At 36.1% G+C, this 21,355-nt stretch overlaps 2 protein-coding genes across 2 annotated transcripts in view; one reads left to right on the plus strand and one right to left on the minus strand.

The window, feature by feature from the left end:
* LOC140155576 (nuclear receptor-interacting protein 3-like) overlaps positions 1 to 21,355 on the minus strand; it is a 67,440-nt gene that overhangs the window by 40,620 nt on the left and 5,465 nt on the right. Inside the window, exon 2 of the mRNA XM_072178479.1 lies at positions 20,294 to 20,436. Coding sequence (XP_072034580.1) covers positions 20,294 to 20,419 — 126 coding nt within the window. The 5' untranslated portion in view covers positions 20,420 to 20,436. The remainder of the gene's footprint in view (positions 1 to 20,293; positions 20,437 to 21,355) is intronic.
* Positions 19,531 to 21,355, plus strand: part of LOC140155574 (uncharacterized) — a 70,775-nt gene continuing 68,950 nt past the window's right edge. Inside the window, exon 1 of the mRNA XM_072178477.1 lies at positions 19,531 to 19,770. The gene's annotated coding sequence lies outside the window, so the exon portion shown is untranslated. The remainder of the gene's footprint in view (positions 19,771 to 21,355) is intronic.

Below are 21,355 nucleotides of genomic sequence, written 5' to 3' on the forward strand. Positions count from 1 at the left end.
GGATATGATAGTCTTTAGCTTGCGTCTTGAGAAAGAACCGTGTGTCTTGAACTCAAAACTGACAAAATTCTGATTTTATATGTGCCGAACTATAGCGCAGCGTAGGCTAGCTGCACTCAGTCGTGGAGGCAGTATAAAACAGATGACCTGAGTTTTGACCTCATGTCGTATACATGCTCACTCACACACAGAGAGGTCAATTACCAGGCTATTGTCAGTAGCCTTAGTCGGATGTCCCTCGGCTCATTATGCGTCTCAAAGGTCGGAACAAAATGGCTTTGCGTGGCTGTGGATTCAATCTACCAGGGTGATTTCTGCCATGAAGATATCGGGGCGATGACACTGTGGTACGCAACTTCACGCTGATACTGGTTCATCAATAGTCTCTATCCTCGACTCTTCTGCCGTACCAAAATATATCTCAAGTCACTACACGTTTTCTTTAGAGTATCGCAGGAAGGACGTGTAAAATACAATAATTATTTGTTGAACACCAAGAATAACATGTAGCATGTCATATCCTTGGACATATTCATTGGAGTATTTGATGCATTACCGGAGAAAGTATCTAAAAAGGGATACCTATAGCTATTATATATCTTGCTAAATTGTTTTCCAAGTCTTTGTTAACGTCATTCGCAAGAATTATATTACAAAACAGCAGCATTTTATCCTCAGAATAGATGCTTTTCAAGATTTTTCAGATAAGTTATATTTTTGTTTATCAAAATTGACAGTTTCTGTTTGAAATTTTAGATTGAGGAGTAACATGATGCTATTTTGAAACGCGGGAACATAGTTTTCATGGAAGAATATTTAAAGCACAGCATATATTTTTTGCGTTTGTACAAACAGGTCTTATTTGTGTGAATGTGTGCATAACTCAGCATAACCAATAGCCCACCGATATGTATACCAAAGAAGAATTTCACAGCATCCCAGAAAACACCATCCATTTATGTACTTAAATTATTCTTGCTATCTACAGCAGATAGCAAATTGAAATCATTAATACTATCTACAGTAGATAGCAAATTGAAATCATTAATACTATCTACAGTAGATAGCAAATTGAAATCATTAATGTCAGCTAGAGTAGATAATAAATTAATTTTTCAGCGCATCCAGATCAAACCATCTTTTATACACACATACGTCAGGAAATGGTGCAATTAACCAATTTCACACTCTAATGGATTTGTGCATGTATCAGGAACTACCCTTTTGTTATGCTATACGCCTTCCGAAATTTACGTGATGAAGGTCGCGGTCTACATACATCAATGAACATCAAAGAGAGGTTAGGTCGATCTCCGTGTCAAAAAGAAAAGACTGGTTCCCATTTTTTCATTTAGCCATGATATACCATAAGTATAAAATATATTGTACCTTATAAGTTATATTGTGTGGGACAAATGACAATCAACTTCCTTGTTAACCCCCCCAATCAAAAACAAACAACAACAACAAAACAAAAAAAAAAAAAAAAAAAAAAAAAAAAAAAAACAACAAAAAACACAAAAAAACACCAAAACCAAAAACAAACCCGAACGAATAATCCAAAACAACACATTAGAGAATGAATTTGGAGAAAACCTTCTGATAATTACAAACACTCGCTGAGCAGCAAGACCTTCCCTCTAAGCTTTTAATCCGATAAGCTGATTATCTATTTGTTTTCATGTACTGGAAGACATTCTTTGATGTATTACTGAACTCAATCATCTGAAATTACTGGAGCGTGAGCCACCCAGGCTGATGGCTCAGCATAGTATTTTATTAACAGAAGGTTTTCTCCAAATTCATTTCCTAATGAACAAACATAGAATGAAAACACATTAATTTTTACAACAGCAATAACATAATAATCATTGACATGTATGCTATTTTGTAATTATTAGTTTAGATAGGTAGATGACGTTGCTTATAGCTTTGTCTGTTAAAGTTACGACCTTGAAATAAGATTGACCAAAATGTCCTTTTCTTTGGTTTGATCGATGGGTCACATGCATGCATAGAATATACGCGATGCTGCATGCTGCAAAATCGTGATCAATTTGAATGTGTGCTATATGTAAATATATGTTTGTTCATGTTATTTCGAATTAAATAAAATGGGCAGACACCTTCCCTGACATTTGTTACTACTATTATTTCAGCATTTTGAGTAAAGAATAACAAAATAAAACTTTAATGAAAGTCATATATGACGGCTTTAACCTATAAAGACAAATCAGTCAACTAATCCCGTTATACACTATTACTTGACACGTAGAATAGCTTAACCCTAAAATCCAAAAACAAAGTTTTTGTATTCATTCAGCTTGAAATGTAACGCGCGGTTGGATACTTTAAGCTATGCATTAGGCATTCACCCACATGTTTCTTTTCATCCATTTCTCCATGAAACACATTTTAAGTATTGCTCATTTATAAGCTGTAACACGGGATTTTGTTGATAAATCATTCATCTTGCGTGTCTTGAAGCTTGTAATCTACATTTACAAGCTTGCAACTCAATTAAAGCAATCGTATACACGTGTACATCTGGTACTTGCAATAGCTACCTTTGATCACCTCGGGGAAGGATCGTGAATTGATTGTCAATGTTGGTTCATTCCCTTCAAATCGATTTCTTGTGATATTTATATATACACCATTGCCTTATTCAAAAGATCGCTACTTCCGCAACCCGCAGCGTACAAATTATACAAATTCTAGAGCAATGCTGATTTTCCTAATCTTGGGGCTTCAACAATAACACGCTCCTCTCAAACAAGACATATCTTGATCTATTTTTGATAATACACTGAAAACGAGCAAAGTAATAAGTTAATAATTAATTCTACCTTGCGAGTAGCGATCTACCTTACGAGTAGCGATCGTATTTCTTAATGCTTTTGCAAATGAGATCACTTTTTCTCGTTGTCTAAGGGACGCACCATTAGATTCTCAGGGGGGGGCATGGGAGTTTGGGTCAGGCAAAATTTTTTTTTTTCGCCGCCAAAGGCGGTGGAATTTTTTTTTTTCGCCTCCAAGAGCACAAAATTTTTTTTTTTCGCCGCCAAAGGCGGCGGAATTTTTTTTTTTCGCCTCCAAGAGCACAAAATTTTTTTTTTCGCCGCCTTCGGCGGCGAAGTTATTTTTTTTCAATTTTAATGTATATTTTTATACAAAGTTGGGTGGGGAAATTTTTTTTTTTTTTCATCAGTGAGGCAATTTTTTTTTTTTTTTTTTTCTCAATAGTGGGCAAAGTTTTTTTTTTTTTTCTCACTAGTGGGCAAAGTTTTTTTTTTTCAAAAAACTCCCATGCCCCCCCTGGAAATCTAATGGTGCGCCCCTAAGGGTAGTATTTTGTCATGGCTTGGAGATGGTGGATGGACGTCAAATATGTCAACAAAAAACCTGTCAAAATTAGCTGGAGGGTTATGAGTGACCTTTATATTTGAATACAATTAGCATTAAGGGGGTACTACACCCCTGGCCAAATTTATTCCTATTTTGCATTTTTCTCAAAAATTATAGCACATTGGTGACAAGTAAGATATGTATATTATAGGGGCAAGGACTACAACTACTGTACTGAAAATTCAGCAACTCAAGGCAAGTAGTTATTGATTTATTGATCAAATATTGGTTTTCCCTCATTTTGACTGTAACCCCACAATTGTTGTCTGCGCTGAAATACAATTTACAGTGCAGTAGTTGTAGTCCTTTTTAAGAAAAATGCAAAAATAGGCACAAATTTGGGCAGGGGTGTAGTACCCCCTTAATTTACCACCTTTTATATTCAACAAATATACACAATCTAAATCCTAGGTTTTATAATATGAAATTTTTTAATTTTGTCAACCCTGACTGGTTGGCATAGTGTTTACACATGTCCAAACTTACCCCTAAATGGAATCAGCCATATCTGTTGTGTTTGTCAGGTACACAGAACAATTTTGACATAAATGTCATAATTCAGACATTAAGTTCACCATAGAACTCGACGTTAAAGCCATAATGTGTGATTTGATAAAAAAAACCCCGAAAAACACCTTACTGCATGGAGTTACACACATGCCGTCGTTTTATCTTTTCAGTTTCTGTTTCCGTATCTGTTTTCGTAAGTCATTGTTATTCTGAAGTGGTAGCCTCCCAGGTGTGATCAATCTTTTATTCTAGCCTTTTGTTAGTTACTAATAATTTGAAGCAAGTGAATTTCATTTTTTCATTTTGGTAAAGCGCTCCACAGACTCCGAGTATTGTACGTACAATATTGTATGCAATATCTAGCAGAAATATATTATCGATTTTTCGTCATCAAACATTCGTTAGAACTTAAACATTACTGGAAATAGAATGGCAATAGATTAAATAACGTATATATGTTACATACAATATTGTACGTACAATAAAAAGTCTGAATACTGCTTTATGTTGGTATTGAGCTATGTTTCTTGAACGGAGGTTATTTATGCCACTGAAAATGAGGTCAACATGGCTCATAGTGATACTTGAAAATTCGCATTTCCCATAGAAATAAGAGTGACAGCAACAGGTAGGGAGCTTACTATATAATTCGGGAAGGGCGGATGAAATTACATAACGAATTCAAAGTAGTACTCACTGTAGAAGTAGTTACATAACCGGGTTAATTACCACAACAATGGGTGCACACTATTTTTTAAAAATTTTAATGTGTCAATTTGCTGAATTGTATTATTTTGGCGTTTGGCTGATTCTAAATCGGCAACAACCCTGGTTGCTTCTTAAAAGAGTATACAAATGCGATATTTAGTTCGCACCAAATAGTCGTGCGGAAGATTCCTTTCATGCTCATTCAACTGTATAGAAACGGCTTTGATGCACGTGAAATGGGGAAATAACAAAAATCAAGCTCCGAAATTTCTGTGTAGAAGCTACGGAAGCGTAAACTGTCTCATTTGCATAACAAGGAACAACGCTCTGAATATTAATTTACTGAGTTGATACTAGGTTTCTCATGAGTAGTCACACCGACATCGCCCGGTTAATAATTACATTATACAGCACAGACACTGAAATGAATACCCGGGATCGATACACGTGAATGTGCTATGCACGATTCGATATTCAGACGATAAATCTTTGGATACTGGGGTAGAAAATGATGATTATCTCCCGTAATTGATTTAGTCTAAAGAAGCCTTATTTTGAATATATGTGTAGAACGGATATGATAGTTTTTAGCATGCGTCTTGAGAAAGAACGTGCGTCTTGAACTCAAAAACTGACAAATTTTTTTATATGTGCCGAAATATAGCGCAGCGTAGGCTAGCTGCACTCACTCGTGGAGGCAGTATAAAAGCAGATGACCGGAGTTTTGACCTCATGGCGTATACATGCTCACTCACACAGAGAGAGGTCAATTAATAATAATAATAATAATAATAATAAAATATATTTTTGAGCGCCTGACAACAAAAGCAAATTCACTAAGCGCTTTACAAAGCAAAATACATGAAATTGAAAGCAAGAACACACAAATTATTTAAAAGTACAAACCAGCTGTACAAGAAAAAATATCATAAAAACAAGGATACAATATCATAAATTAAGTACAATAATTAAACGACAATTTGAAAAGATGAGTCTTTAAGCATGTTTTAAAAGTCTGCAGAGAAGAGATGCTGCGAATGTCTGCCGGCAGAGCATTCCAGATGGTAGGTGCAGCTACACTGAAAGATCTGTTGCCATATGTGACGGTTCTGTGAATTACCAGGCTATTGTCACTGGCCTTAGTCGGATGTCCCTCGGCTCATTAGACGTCTCAAAGGTCGGAACAAAATGGCCTTGCGTGGCTGTGGATTCAACCTACCATGACGATTTCTGCCATGAAGATATCGGGGCGATGACACTGTGGTACGCAACTTCACGCTGATACTGGTTCATCAATAGTTTCTATCCTCGACTCTTCTGCCGTACCAAAATATATCTCAAGTCACTACACGTTTTCTTTAGAGTATCGCAGGAAGGACGTGTAAAATACAATAATTATTTGTTGAACACCAAGAATAACATGTAGCATGTCACATCCTTGGACATATTCATTGGAGTATCTGATGCATTACCGGAGAAAGTATCTAAAAGGGATACCTATACGCTGGCGAAGTTACGTAATAATCGGATTAACTACCATAGCAATAGGTGAAAACAATGTTTGAATATACCGCGCTGCACTGATACGTTACGCGGTACCTCTTCATTGAACCATATCAGGCTAATTACTTGCACCTGTAAGATTAGTATCTTTGAAAAGACCAGTATTGTATTCAATCTGTGATTGCAGACATACACATGTGATGAGTGTAACCTGCTTGTAGTACAGCGCGATATGTTCAAAATTGTTTTCACCTATTGCTATGGTAATTAATCCGATTAATTACGTAACTTCGCCAGCGTATAGCTATTATATCTTGCTAAATTGTTTTCCAAGTCTTTGTTAACGTCATTCGCAAGAATTATATTACAAAACAGCAGCATTTTATCCTCAGAATAGATGCTTTTCAAGATTTTTCAGATAAGTTATATTTTTGTTTATCAAAATTGACAGTTTCTGTTTGAAATTTTAGATTGAGGAGTAACATGAAGCTATTTTGAAACGCGGGAACATAGTTTTCATAGAAGGAAATTTAAAGCACAGTATTTTTTGCGTTTGTACAAACAGGTCTTATTTGTGTAAATGTGTGCATAACTCAGCATAACCAATAGCCCACCGATATGTATACCAAAGAAGAATGTCACAGCATCCCAGAAAACACCATCCATTTATGTACTTAAATTATTCTTGCTATCTACAGCAGATAGCAAATTGAAATCATTAATACTATCTACAGTAGATAGCAAATTGAAATCATTAATGCTATCTACAGTAGATATCAAATTGAAATCATTAATGTCAGCTAGAGTAGATAATAAATTAATTTTTCAGCGTAGCCAGATCAAACCATGACATATCTTTTATACACACATACGTCAGGAAAGGGTGCAATTAACCAATTTCACACTCTAATGGATTTGTGCATGTATCAGGAACTACCCTTTTGTTATGCTATACGCCTTCCGAAATTTACGTGATGAAGGTCGCGGTCTACATACATCAATGAACATCAAAGAGAGGTTAGGTCGATCTCCGTGTCAAAAAGAAAAGACTGGTTCCCATTTTTCATTTAGCCATGATATACCATAAGTATAAAATATATTGTACCTTATAAGTTATATTGTGTGGGACAAATAACAATCAACTTCCTTGTTAACCCCCCCAATCAAAAACAAACAACAACAACAAAACAAAAAAACAACAACAAAAACACACAAAAAAACCCCAAAACCAAAAAACAAACCCGAACGAATAATCCAAAACAACACATTAGAGAATGAATTTGGAGAAAACCTTCTGATAATTACAAACACTCGCTGAGCAGCAAGACCTTCCCTCTAAGCTTTTAATCCGATAAGCTGATTATCTATTTGTTTTCATGTACTGGAAGACATTCTTTGATGTATTACTGAACTCAATCATCTGAAATTACTGGAGCGTGAGCCACCCAGGCTGATGGCTCAGCATAGTATTTTATTAACAGAAGGTTTTCTCCAAATTCATTTCCTAATGAACAAACATAGAATGAAAACACATTAATTTTTACAACAACAATAACATAATAATCATTGACATGTATGCTATTTTGTAATTATTAGTTTAGATAGGTAGATGACGTTGCTTATAGCTTTGTCTGTTAAAGTTACGACCTTGAAATAAGATTGACCAAAATGTCCTTTTCTTTGGTTTGATCGATGGGTCACATGCATGCATAGAATATACGCGATGCTGCATGCTGCAAAATCGTGATCAATTTGAATGTGTGCTATATGTAAATATATGTTTGTTCATGTTATTTCGAATTAAATAAAATGGGCAGACACCTTCCCTGACATTTGTTACTACTATTATTTCAGCATTTTGAGTAAAGAATAACAAAATAAAACTTTAATGAAAGTCATATATGACGGCTTTAACCTATAAAGACAAATCAGTCAACTAATCCCGTTATACACTATTACTTGACACGTAGAATAGCTTAACCCTAAAATCCAAAAACAAAGTTTTTGTATTCATTCAGCTTGAAATGTAACGCGCTGTTGGATACTTTAAGCTGTGCATTAGGCATTCACCCACATGTTTCTTTTCATCCATTTCTCAATGAAACACATTTAAGTATTGCTAATTTATAAGCTGTAACACGGGATTTTGTTGATAAATCATTCATCTTGCGTGTCTTCAACAAGCTTGTAATCCACATTTACAAGCTTGCAACTCAATTAAAGCAATCGTATACACGTGTACATCTGGTACTTGCAATAGCTACCTTTGATCACCTCGGGGAAGGATCGTGAATTGATTGTCAATGTTGGTTCATTCCGTTCAAATCGATTTCTTGTGATATTTATATATACACCATTGCCTTATTCAAAAGATCGCTACTTCCGCAACCCGCAGCATACGAATTATACAACTTCTACAGCAATGTAGATTTTCCTAATCTTGGGGCTTCAACAATAACACGCTCTTCAAAGACGTATCTTGATGTATTTTTGATAATACACTGAAAATGGGCTATTCCATTTAAAAAACACACTACCCCTGTGGAAGATTTTGGAAATATCTTCCACAGAGGGAGTATGAATTTCAAATGGAATAAACACATTAGACAGATCTATTTGAATTCCATGCACCATCTGAGAAATATTCAACCTGAATCGTCCACTGAGGGAGGATGAGTTTCAAATGGAGCTGCTAATGAGTTGATTCCATTTGAAATTCATACTCCCCCTGTGGAAGATATTTCCAAAATCTTCCGCATGGGTAGTGTGTCTTTTAAATGGAATAGCCCATTGAACAAAGTAATAAGTTAATAATTAATTCTACCTTACGAGTAGCGATCTACCTTACGAGTAGCGATCTACCTTACGAGTAGCGATCTACTTTACGAGTAGCGATCGCATTTCTTAATGCTTTTGCAAATGAGATCACCTTTTTCTCATCGTCTTAAGGTTAGCCGAGAGTTTTTCATGCGCTTGATTTCAGAGGGGCGTAAGTTCATAACAGAAACAGCCATGCAGAAAATGAACAAGCGTACTGGGACGTAGGCCTCCTTTACAATAGAATATTGATCCACGGTCAAGACATGAAACTTGGCTTAGCTCGTGCCCGGAGCTCGTGAGTCGGGGGCGGGCGGGGGGTGTCATGAGGGGCGGCATGCCGGGTCGGATGCCAAGGGAGGGGCACAAGCCGTTTTCGGCAATTTTCATAAGGATTTTATAAATTTTAAATATAACATCAACAACAGTATCAAAAAGCAATTATTTGCAAATCGAATTTGGGAAGAATATTCAAAAAGACAGACTTAGCAGGCCTACAAATTTCTGAATTATATAAAGTGAAAAACAATCAATCACGATTCACTGCAGTCAGCGAATCAATCAAATAAAACTAAAAAGAAAGGAGCAAGAAAGAATAAAGAAATAGTGAAAAGAGAAAGAAAAGAGAGAGAGAAAAAAAGAACGACAAAGAAAGGAAGAAAGAGAGAAAGAAATTTTAAAAAATGAAAAAAAGAAAAGAGAAAGAAAAGAGGAAAGAAAGAAAGTAAAAATGAGAAAAGAGAAAAAAAGGAAAGAAAATTCAGCCACACGGGGACTCGAACCCACAAAAATTGTTCATAACAGATTCCCAGTCCAACGCCCTATCCACTCGACCATACATCAGCTTACGAAATTTCTTGTTCTCGAAGCGGATATGTAACTATTGATGCAATTACTTTATGATTACAATCGCGTCCGCACAATGGCTCTTAGAATAAACACGCATGTCGGCGCTGAAATTTTGAACGAAGTGATGGAGGAAAAACCTCGTTTTTTGCAATACTAGCGTCAATTTGGAGTGAAAATCAAATGGGATAGCAATTGGCAGAATGTTGAGAAATAATGTAGGTATTCAGATGTCTAAATTAACGCCCCGTTATCAAGATATCGATAATTTTACAAAACAGTTTGTTCTCAGACAAGATTCTCGAAAATGTTCCCCAAAAACGGGCTTTTTAAATTTAATCGGTACTGTATTTGGTTCGTCCCCATGGCAACATTATTTCTTTAATCGATTTGTAGTACAATACAAAAAAGGAGAAAACAATCACTCGGCGTGGTTTTATACGGAGCGAACATTTGAAAAAACTGCATGGAACGTGTTTTTGATCTTGTGAACATGGTGCGTAAAAATGATTTAAACGAAGGATTTTCAAACGGATTCTAAATTTTTTATAAACACACAAAAATAATGTAAAGATACATCCATGCACCAACATTTGACTCACTGCGATATTTGATTGCTGAGAAAACGCGGTTTTAGAGAACAACTTTATACGTCTTTTATACGTTTTTTATACGTTTCTTCGTGTAACCTTAAGGGTAGTATTTTGCAGAAGGTGGATGAATGTCAAATATGTCAACAAAAAACTGTCAAAGTTAGCTGGATGATTGTGAGTGACCTTTATAATTTATTTGAATATGCGATTAGTATTAAAACCACCTTTTACAGTCAACAAATATGCTATATAACTCGGGAAGGGCGGGTGAAATTACCTAACGATTTCAAAGTGGTATTCGCTAAGTGTTGATGAAGTAGTATACGTAACCGGGTTAATTACCATAGCAATGGGTGCATACTATTTTTGAATGTCTCAACTTGCTCTGGTGTCATTTTGGCTCTTGACTGATTTTGAATCTGCACACCCCATGGGTGTTACTTTAAAGCATCCATGTTTAAAGTAAAAAAATGCTGTGAGCTACCAAATCACAATAATGATAAAGCTGGAGTGCCCAAATGACGTAAAGAAAACAATCACCACTTACTTGTGACAGACGCGGGTCAGTATTGATCATCTTTAGCCTTCCTTTCTGATCTGATAAACCTGGACGTTCAGACTTCATTATGTTAATAATATATATCCTCAGTCTAAACGCAGGACAACCGTTCTTTTGTTCTGCTTAGTCGCGCTAAAAGTCGATCGATACATGTTAAAATCAGCACAATTCCGAGATACACCTTTTTGCTATGAAATTTATTTTCTCGGTCAAATATAAAGCAAAATTTTTTTTTTCTTCAGTAATGTCAAATAAAAACATAGTGCTTGGATGAACATTTTTTAAAAAATCCTGGTGTTAAAATTAAGCATCAAATTGTGTCTTTTAGTGTGATATTTTTGATTTTTATAGGCCTTTAGTTCGCCCGTGAGCTTTTTACAGAATTCATCTTTTAGCGTCTCAAACTAATATAGTTTGCTAAAGAAAGATATTTCCCACCTCTGTAAAGCACATCGTGTGGGTCTATATATTATAGTTTTGTCAGAATTTCCGTTTTTATTTTACCCTTTTTCCTTCATGCTCCGAAATGTCAAACTCAGTACTCTATTTCGAGAGCAACCAGCAGAAATAGTCGATATTTCAATTGTTGTCAACCAGGTCCCTTTTCCATTGAAAACCAGGATTGCCTGACCAGCGATTTGGTAGCCCAAATCCCCAATTCTGGTAAATGAGGTGAATTTTGGAAATTTGCTCCCGTGATAGCCTGCAATTTCAATTTATAGGGGCTATGGATTCCATGATTATGAAAACCATTTTGTCTGTTTGTTTATTTGTTTGTTTGTTTATTTACCTAGGATGAGGTCCATGGGAAAATCCAAACCTAGCAAAATCCCCCCCCCCCCCCATCGCGGGTTGGCATTTTCATTACACCCTTCAGACTTGCGTTCGGGTTTGTGTAGGCCTATTTGTCATAATTTAGCGCTATAGGACCTACTTTCTAAATGTATAGCTATAGCCGTGCTATATAAATATTATAAGGTACCGGTATGTAATATTATGTAGGCCTATGGGGTGGGGTGGGTACTCAACACATTTGAACCATGACTTACAATGCAAGGCTCATTGTTGCCATAAATGATTTTTCCTTTAGGTCATTATAATAGGTTGTTATAAACTTCAATGTTTAACCATGGTAGGTATAAATATATAATACCTACCATGGTTTAACCTTGTATTGTTTTGGCTGCTTCATTATGACTTTCGGTGGCCAGCAATCACAAACAAAAGGCACTATACCCAGTCACCTTCATGACAATTGAAACACTAGGTAATTTCTTTGCTATATTGAAGTTCTGGCAACACTGTATCCAGGCCGGGCACCCAGAGATATCGATCCACAATGCTAGTATTTCACGCGTGGATTTGAAAATTGTTCAGCTGGTAGTCAAAAATTATGGAATCAAAACGGAAATTCTGACAAAACTATGATATATCGCTCACGGTGATGTAGGTTAGAAAGTTGGGAAAAATCCTTCTTTAGCGAACTATATTACTTTGAAAAGCTAAAAGGTTGATCCAAAAAAAAGGCTCGCGGGCAGAGTTGAAGCCTATCAAAATCGAAAATCTTACACTAAATGACTGAATTTCACGACTAAGTTTAACACTAAGATTTGAAAAAAAATACAGTATCAAGCATTACAGTTTTTCCTGACATTTACTGAAAAAATGAAAATTATTGCTTTTCATTTGTCCGAGAAAAAAAAAATTTTACACTGAAAAGGTGTAACTCAAAATTTTGTTCATTTGAATACCAAATTCGATCGTTTGTATTGCCTTATTAAATGACTGAGTGAGCCTTGCAGAACAATAACAATCGGTTGTCCTGCGTTTAGACTGACCCTTAATAATAAAAATAATGTTAATCAAGCTCGTCTTTGCTTGACTAACGGAACTGGAATGATGCGTCTGAAACTACTCTGTATGTCGCATGTTTGGTCGAATTTTTCATGTTATCTTTAGGGTAAGTCCCCCTCATGCCTTCGGTCGGTAAGCCACTGGTGAAGAGTTTCTTTAAAGTGACATATTTTTGATAATGATGGGTGTCATGGATGTAACCTGTTTTTTACTCGAAGTTAAACGGCTAAATTTGCCAGTATGATTTATTTCACTTTACCTTGTTATTTCGGCTTAAATAAAATGGACAGACACCTTCCCTGACATTTACTACTAATATTATTTCAGCATTTTGAGTAAAGAATAAGAAAATAAAACTTTAATGGAAAGCATACATGAAGGGTTTAACCCATAAAGACAAATCAGTCAACTAATCCCGTAATACACTATTACTTGGCACGTAGAATAACTTAACCCTAAAATCCAAAAACAAAGTTTTTGTATTCATTCAGCTTGAAATGTAACGCGCGTTTGGATACTTAAGTTATGCATTAGGCATTCACCCACATGTTTCTTTTCATCCATTTCTCCATGAAACACATTTTAAGTATTGCTCATTTATAAGCTGTAACACGGGATTTTGTTGATAAATCATTCATCTTGCGTGTCTTCAAGCTTGTAATCCACATTTACAAGCTTGCAACTCAATTAAAGCAATCGTATACACGTGTACATCTGGTACTTGCAATAACTACCTTTGATCTCCTCGGGGCAAGGATCGTGAATTGATTGTCAATGTTGGTTCATTCCGTTCAAATCGATTTCTTGTGATATTTATATATACACCATTGTCTTATTCAAAAGATCGCTGCTTCCGCAACCCGCAGCATACGAATTATACAAATTCTATAGCAATGTAGATTTTCCTGATCCTGGGGCTTCAACAATAACACGCTTTTCTCAAACAAGACGTATCTTGATGTATTTTTGATAATATACTGAAAATGGGCTATTCCATTTAAAACCCACACTACCCCTGTGGAAGATTTTGGACTTATCTTCCACAGAGGGAGTATGAATTTCCAATGGAATAAGCACATTAGGCAGATCTATTTGAATTCCATACACCATCTGAGAAAGATTCAACCTGAATCTTCCACTGAGGGAGGATGAGTTTCAAATGGAGCTGCTAATGAGTTGATTCCATTTGAAATTCATACTCCCCCTGTGGAAGATATTTCCAAAATCTTCCGCAGGGTTAGTGTGTATTTTAAATGGAATAGCCCATTGAACAAAGTAATAAGTTAATAATTAATTCTACCTTACGAGTAGCGATCTACCTTACGAGTAGCGATCTACCTTACGAGTAGCGATCTACCTTACGAGTAGCGATCTACCTTACGAGTAGCGATCGTATTTCTTAATGCTTTTGCAAATGAGATTCCTTTTTCTCGTTGTCTAAGGGTAGTATTTTGTCATGGCTTGGAGATGGTGGATGGACGTCAAATATGTCAACAAAGAACCTGTCAAAATTAGCTGGATGGTTATGAGTGACCTTTATATTTGAATACAAATCTAATTCCTAAGTTTTTTAATATGAAATTTTTTAATTTTGTCAACCCTGACTTGTTGGCATAGTGTTTACACATGTCCCAACTTACACCTAAATGGAATCAGCCATATTCGTTGTGTTTGTCAGGTCAACAGAACAATTTAGACATAATGTCATAATTCAGACATTAAGTCCACCATACGTTAAAGCCATAATGTGTGATTTGCATAAAGAATAGATTAAATGTTACTTTCACTAGCCGGGACCGCGCCGTAATGCATAAGCATACGTTGATGGATCAAAATATCTTCATACTACAACCAGGACAGAGTACGATGCAAAAATATTTCAACCAACTGTTAATTTTCACTCGGATTGTTGTTTAATGCCAGGTTTAAACAATAATGTAATTTATACCTGGCACTTAAATAACCCGAGTTGTTTAAAGTATTGTTTTTCTGGGTATACTGGGTGGGACATTTCATGTCAAAATAATTGTGCAACATATCATTGTACATGTAATACATATGCTCGATATCAAAGTTGACGGAATAAGATATTAATTCATACCCAACTTAGATAGTATCATTGAATTCACTTTAAACGTGTTAATTATTCAAAAATACAAAATTGAACAAAATGTGAGTGATATAGATGAAAAATTCATGACATCTGCATGTATGCGTACATTAGTATATCAGAATATATATGAATGCCCGATAAACAAGCGATACTTGATTATGATTTTCCATGTTATGTTTGCTCTACAAGGAGGATAGCATTTAGACCCTAGCTACATGCACTATGGGTTATTTGTGGGGATGAGGTAAGATTAATTGACCGTTTATAGGTTCGAGTTCAAACCTGCTCAATCATTCTAACTAAATACCATTTTGCAGGGAAGAAAAGCGGTTCTTGTGTAAGATGCCGTATGTTACACTCAGGAGATTCTAGCTTGTTTCTGGCCCGGTTTCTTGTTATTTAAACCCTAAACCATATCCCTAAACCCTAACCCTAATCCTAGATCCTAACCCTAAATCCATATTCAAAAGCGTGTAAAAATGAACCGTGATTCTTCCCTGCATATTGACGACTAAATATACCTCATCATGAAGCTCCCGTGGCGAAGTGGTCAATGCACAGGTCTCGTAAACATTAGGTCATGGGTTCGATTCCCGGGTGGGATCGCCTTTTCAACTTGACTCCTTTATTATTTACGACGGCGAACCTGGTGAAAAATTATCTTTATTACGTTATATTTGACTTGCAATGAACTACAGCGAGAGACACTCGTAATACATGTATTTTAGTAAATAGGAACTTTTGGCAAAAATCATATGGAAAATTTCTCTTTTAGATTTAAACACCATGCATACATCATAAGAGAATTTCTCCTTATCACAATATAAAAAGTAATTATAAATAAAATGTTTAAGTTTGAAATATAATTCAGGATTTAGTACGTATACTTGTTCAATATAAATAGTGGTACATTGATGCTAATCGCACAACCCTCCAGTTAATTTTGACAGGATTCTGTTGACATATTTAACATCCATCCACCATCTGCAAGACATGACAAAATACTACCCTTAGACAACGAGAAAAAAATGGATCTCATTTGCAAAAGCATTAAGAAATACGATCACTACTCGTAAGGTATAGATCGCTACTCGTAAGGTAGAATTAATTGTGAACTTATTGCTTTGTTCATGTTCAGTGTATTATCAAAGATACATCTTGTTTCTTGAGAAGAGCGTGTTATTGTTGAAGCCCCAGGATTAGGAAAACCTACATTGCTATAGCATTTGTATATTCGTATGCTGCGGGTGGCGGAAGTAGCGATCGTTTGAACAAGGTAGTGGTGTATATATAAATATCACAAAAAATCGATTTTAAGGGCAGTTGAATGAACCAACATTGACAATCAATTCACGATCCTTGCCCCGAGGTAATAAAAGGTAGGTATTGCCAGTACTAGATGTACACGTGTATACGATTGCTTTAATTGAGTTGCAAGCTTGTAAATGTGGATTACAAGCTTGAAGACACGCAAGAATCCGGCAAGATGAATGATTTATCAACAAAAGCCCGTGTTACAGCTTATAAATGAGCAATACTTAAAATGTGTTTCATGGAGAAATGGATGAAAAGAAACAGGTGGGTGAATGCCTAATGCATAGCTTAAGTATCCAAACGCGCGTTACATTTCAGGCTGAATTAAAATAAAATGCCATAAATTTCAACTTTGTATTTAGATTTTGAGGTTAAGTTATTCTACGTGTTAAGTAGGCTATAGATAGTATATTATGGGACATAGTGCAGTTATGCTGCACAGCAAACATGATTCGACCTTTGCAGTACTTAAACCTGGTTAACAGGAAATAACTCCAGTATTTTACATGTAGTACTTTCTCTATGTTTCAATTACTTATTCTTTTCCAAATATCTGAATCTTCAACCCGGTACAAGCTTTAATAACGGGGAACATACATTTTATTAAAAGAAATCCTACCATCTATCCAAACTCGCCGTGTTATTCCAATGCACATTTTACTTCACCGGGCAGCCATTTTTTGATCGTATTTTGAAGATTGGTGTCATAAAACCGTCATAGGTACAAATTGTTGTGGCGATATATTATTTTATAGCCCGTGCCTTCTATTTTAATTAATTTATTTATTCAAAATTATGGTGTCATTCACCTCGAGTGAGATCACTCTCTCGTATCATTTCGATTAGACTATCGTTAAACGTCACAATGGTCTTTTGTAAAGAGAGGTTTTGTGGACGATGCAAACGGATGTTTAATTGTAGTCTGTGGCATTCACTCAGATGGTTAACATATCTCCATAAACTCTCCGTGTGCGTCAAGATTTGAACACAACTTCTTAGTTTAGAGCGAGTACAATTCTCGCTAATTATTACTGGATAATGGAGTTTGTTCTACTCCTAGTTCTCTTGTTAGTTTTAATATAAAGTTTCATACCGAATGAAGAAGATGTAGTAAGTAATAAATATAACTTAATTAACAGTAAATTGTGGTTTTGGTTGTCTTCATGTTTGTGTGATAATACTCGTGCTTGGCTGATTCTAAAAGCCTAAATAAGTCCCTGGTTGAACCTCTGGTTCTATGAAGAACTTTATTTTAGCGTCCCTACTCAGGCCAAATCTATGATGAAGAGACGATGAACCGAATACCAATCTTGAGGGACTAGCCGAGACGAGTGAACCAAGACGCATCTACCAAGCCGTGTGATTATTCCCTGGTACCTACCTCGCCGGTTAAAATATTTAGCGAGTCCTATTCCCAAAGTTCTTTATTAGAAAATTTAGTACTTTCTGTCAATCAATTATGGCTTATTCTCTACATGTCAATCTTTAAATAATTGGCATAGTCCTTATAATAACGGTGGTCCGCCTTGATGAGTAAATGACAGCAAACAGCTGCAAACCAGTGAAAAATATCCCAAACTTGGTCAGTGGAGATACGCTCGTATATCAATAGAGTCATTATCGATTGGATTAGTCGTCCGTAGCGGACAATTTGGTCGCTCATTGGATCAATATTATCAGGTGGTAATACATTTGCATTGGACAATAGATTACTATACATGTATAATGGTTTAGTACTGCATATATCGGTTTAATCTTCAATAAGCGGGTTTATGGCTGGAAAGGTCACGGTGAATTCGCCGTGGACGTAAGTGCACTATGTATAAAAAGCCCATTTATATATATATAACCGAAGTACACTGATTAGGCCTATAGTTTGAAGCACAACTTTGCCCATCCTGTCAAGTTTGTTTCGATCTGAGCATGCACATAAAGCCGTAACAGACCTGGCTCATTGCACACGGGTGAATTGGGTCGTGCTTCCGATCCCTGTTGGTATTTTCATCTTAGATCAAAATGATTGGAACCCATCAGCTTTGTTGTCTAATGAAACACCTGATTCTTCCACATTCAACATTAGATCCTCTTGATATGACTACAAATTACAGTTTTATGACCTTTAAGGGGGTACTACACCCCTCGATAAATTTTTGTCTATTTTTGCATTTTCTCAAAAACTAATAACACAGTGGTAACAAAAGTTGTGTATATTATAGGGGCAAGGAATTCAATTACTACACTGGAATTTCAGTGACCCAAGACAAGCGGTTCGTTATTTATGATAAGAAAAGAGGTACCGCTAGAATGTACCTCATTTCCTATCATATATATTGAACTGCTTGTCTTGAATCACTGAAATTTCAGTGAAGTAATTGGATTCCTTGCCCCAATAATATACATAACTTTTGTTACCAGTGTGTTATTATTTTTTGAAAAAAAAAAAAAAATAGTCACAGATTTACCACAGGGGTGTAGTACCCCCTTAACAACATGAATCTTCAAATAAGGTGAAAACGTACATAACTCATTAACAACAATAGATTACGCACGTTTTCAAAGTATATGATTTGTAGAATGAAATTTTGCAAAACACCAAAGTGTTATTTTTCAATAATATATTGATTCAAATAATGAAAATCCGATTTTTTTTGGATGCTTCGACCAACAATACCTCGTATACCCTTAAGGGTAGCCTTGACCTTGAACGACTATCTATACGTAATATCATTGTATTGTGCGGATGAGGGAGGGCTATTGAATGAATATAATATTGACTATCAATAATATAGTCCTTGCATTGAGATGGGAAAATATTGGAATTACCAGATTTATTATAATTTATTATATCGTTATGAACACGGCCGAGTGCTAGTGTAGTGTCTATTTCATAATTCATGTTTCACAAAAAAACGTGTAAAGAAGCTTTTAAACTCTCTCCGCGCGGGTGTTTCGATTTTTTGTTAATTCAACAATTTTGGAATTTCCATGACCATATTTGGAATCAGTATGAAAAATGCATCAAAATGAGTACATTTTTGAGAAAATATCTAAAAACATGAAAAACTTGGGACTTTTTATGTTGAAGCCTATGGCTAGCACGCATCGCATTAAACAAAATATCACATGGGTACAGATCACCAGTTTCGCTTTGAACTTTGCCCTCTACATGAAACGTAACGAAATCTTTTGTCCTGGGTTACATAGTTCTTTGGTATTCTTTGATGCGTAAAATCCAATCAATCACATGCATCATACTATATTTCGTATAATGCGTAGGCCCTATTCGCCACTTGCACGGTTCCGCCATTATGCACTATATGCGGGGAGAGCCTCGAACTGGCAGCATCCATGAAAGGAAGAATTACGTAACCTTACACAGAATGTTATGACTGGTTCAATTCCCATTCATGTATGCTGCCAGTTCGAGGCTCTCCCCGCACATAGTGCATAATGGCGGAACCGTGCAAGTGGCGAATGGCAGCTAAACGAGGACAGAAAGTATATAACATCAATCGCTACCAGTTTTGCAAATTGTCGTAATGCAGGTAATATTTTTATAAATTTATCTTTGATCTCCAAAATGAGTGATATTTTAGTCATTATATGAGGCCAATATGAGGCAAAATACACAAAGGCATAAATTGATTTGTTCTCCGCAATAGTATGATATAGACTCGCTGAGTCTCATGGACGCCGTTCCTATGTCCATCAGTATGATATAGGCTAGTGCTTGCAACATGACAGTCAGATGTATTGGTATATCAATACAACAACCCTTTTACTAGGATCTACAACATCTATCAGGGGCACAGTTCTTTAACCCCAATACATTTGTACATTCATTGAATGACCTTTGAAAATGTGGGTACAAAAACTTAAACTCTGCAACTTGAGGTCAAATTTTGCATTGTGATTATTTAATAGAGGTTATTGGAGTATGCCATTGGGATGAGGTTATTGTGGTCCATAGTGGTTTTTTTTAAATCTCATTCTTATGATGTTGTCCTAGCAATATGCCCTTTAAATGATTGATGTTTAGGATCCTTACAATTGTCTACTAGTACTTACCGCATCTTTGCTAGTGCCCAGTCTCATTTCCAATGGTAATAAATCTGTAGAACTTTTGGTAGTTAACGTCGGTACATTTCGAGTGGGGCTTTTTAATGCGTCTGGTCTGGCGATTGCTGCAGCCATGTTTTAAGGTATGCACCCTGTAAATCACAAACATGCATTATTATTGGATCACACGTGAAATCAACGTTAACCATGTTCAGTATGCTTCACCTATATTTATAAATACGCACGTGATCACCTCCGCGCTGCCATAACAGCCAATGCCGCCGACAAGGGCGGTTAAGGGTGTGTGTTACCCACGGGCCTGGGGTTCTATGGGGCCCGTAAGCGGGTGGTCTTCCTGTACATTTTTGAATGCAAAAACTGTAAACAACGCGAGCCTGTGCAGCAAAAAATTAATGTTATATGGAAAGGTTTCTATACAAAAACGATTCTCTTATAAACCATCATGCGCACAGTTTCCACCTCGATACACCTGAGCACACATTTTCGTCCAAGAGCTCTCAAGCAAGCAGTGAATTGTTTTCGCACAGTCTTTGATTATATTACACGGTTGAGTGCATAGCAATGTTAGAGCTGTGGAGCCTATAGCTGAAAAATGGGCCTCTTTGATTGTTTTTTGTCGAAACCTCTTAGTGTTCCCTTCATCCAATCAGATTTTTTTAAATATCAACCGCAAGCTAACACTTACCCCTAAAACACTTTTTGTCACTAGGTCAACAGATAACACAATTCAATGTTATAGCAAGGCGAATGTGGAAATTCTGTTGAAAACTACCTATCCAAGCACATTTTTTTGACCAAATTGTAGGTTTTAAAAGTCAAATTTTATATCATTAAATGAAAAAGCACACTTATATTGTCCATATACTAGCGTCACTAGAATGAGCAATGGCCAATTCTCTTTAAATTACAAATCTTGTGCAAAAAGTTACTATTTTCGCCTCCGCTTAATGCGTATATTAGAACTAGCACCGTTCGCCCCTCTAATATTGGTGGAAAATCTTGGACCATCATAGGTATCAGAGTACAGCACAGAGCCTGTGCTACGTATTT

This window comes from Amphiura filiformis, chromosome 6, assembly GCF_039555335.1.
Source record: "Amphiura filiformis chromosome 6, Afil_fr2py, whole genome shotgun sequence".
NCBI lineage: Eukaryota > Metazoa > Echinodermata > Ophiuroidea > Amphilepidida > Amphiuridae > Amphiura > Amphiura filiformis.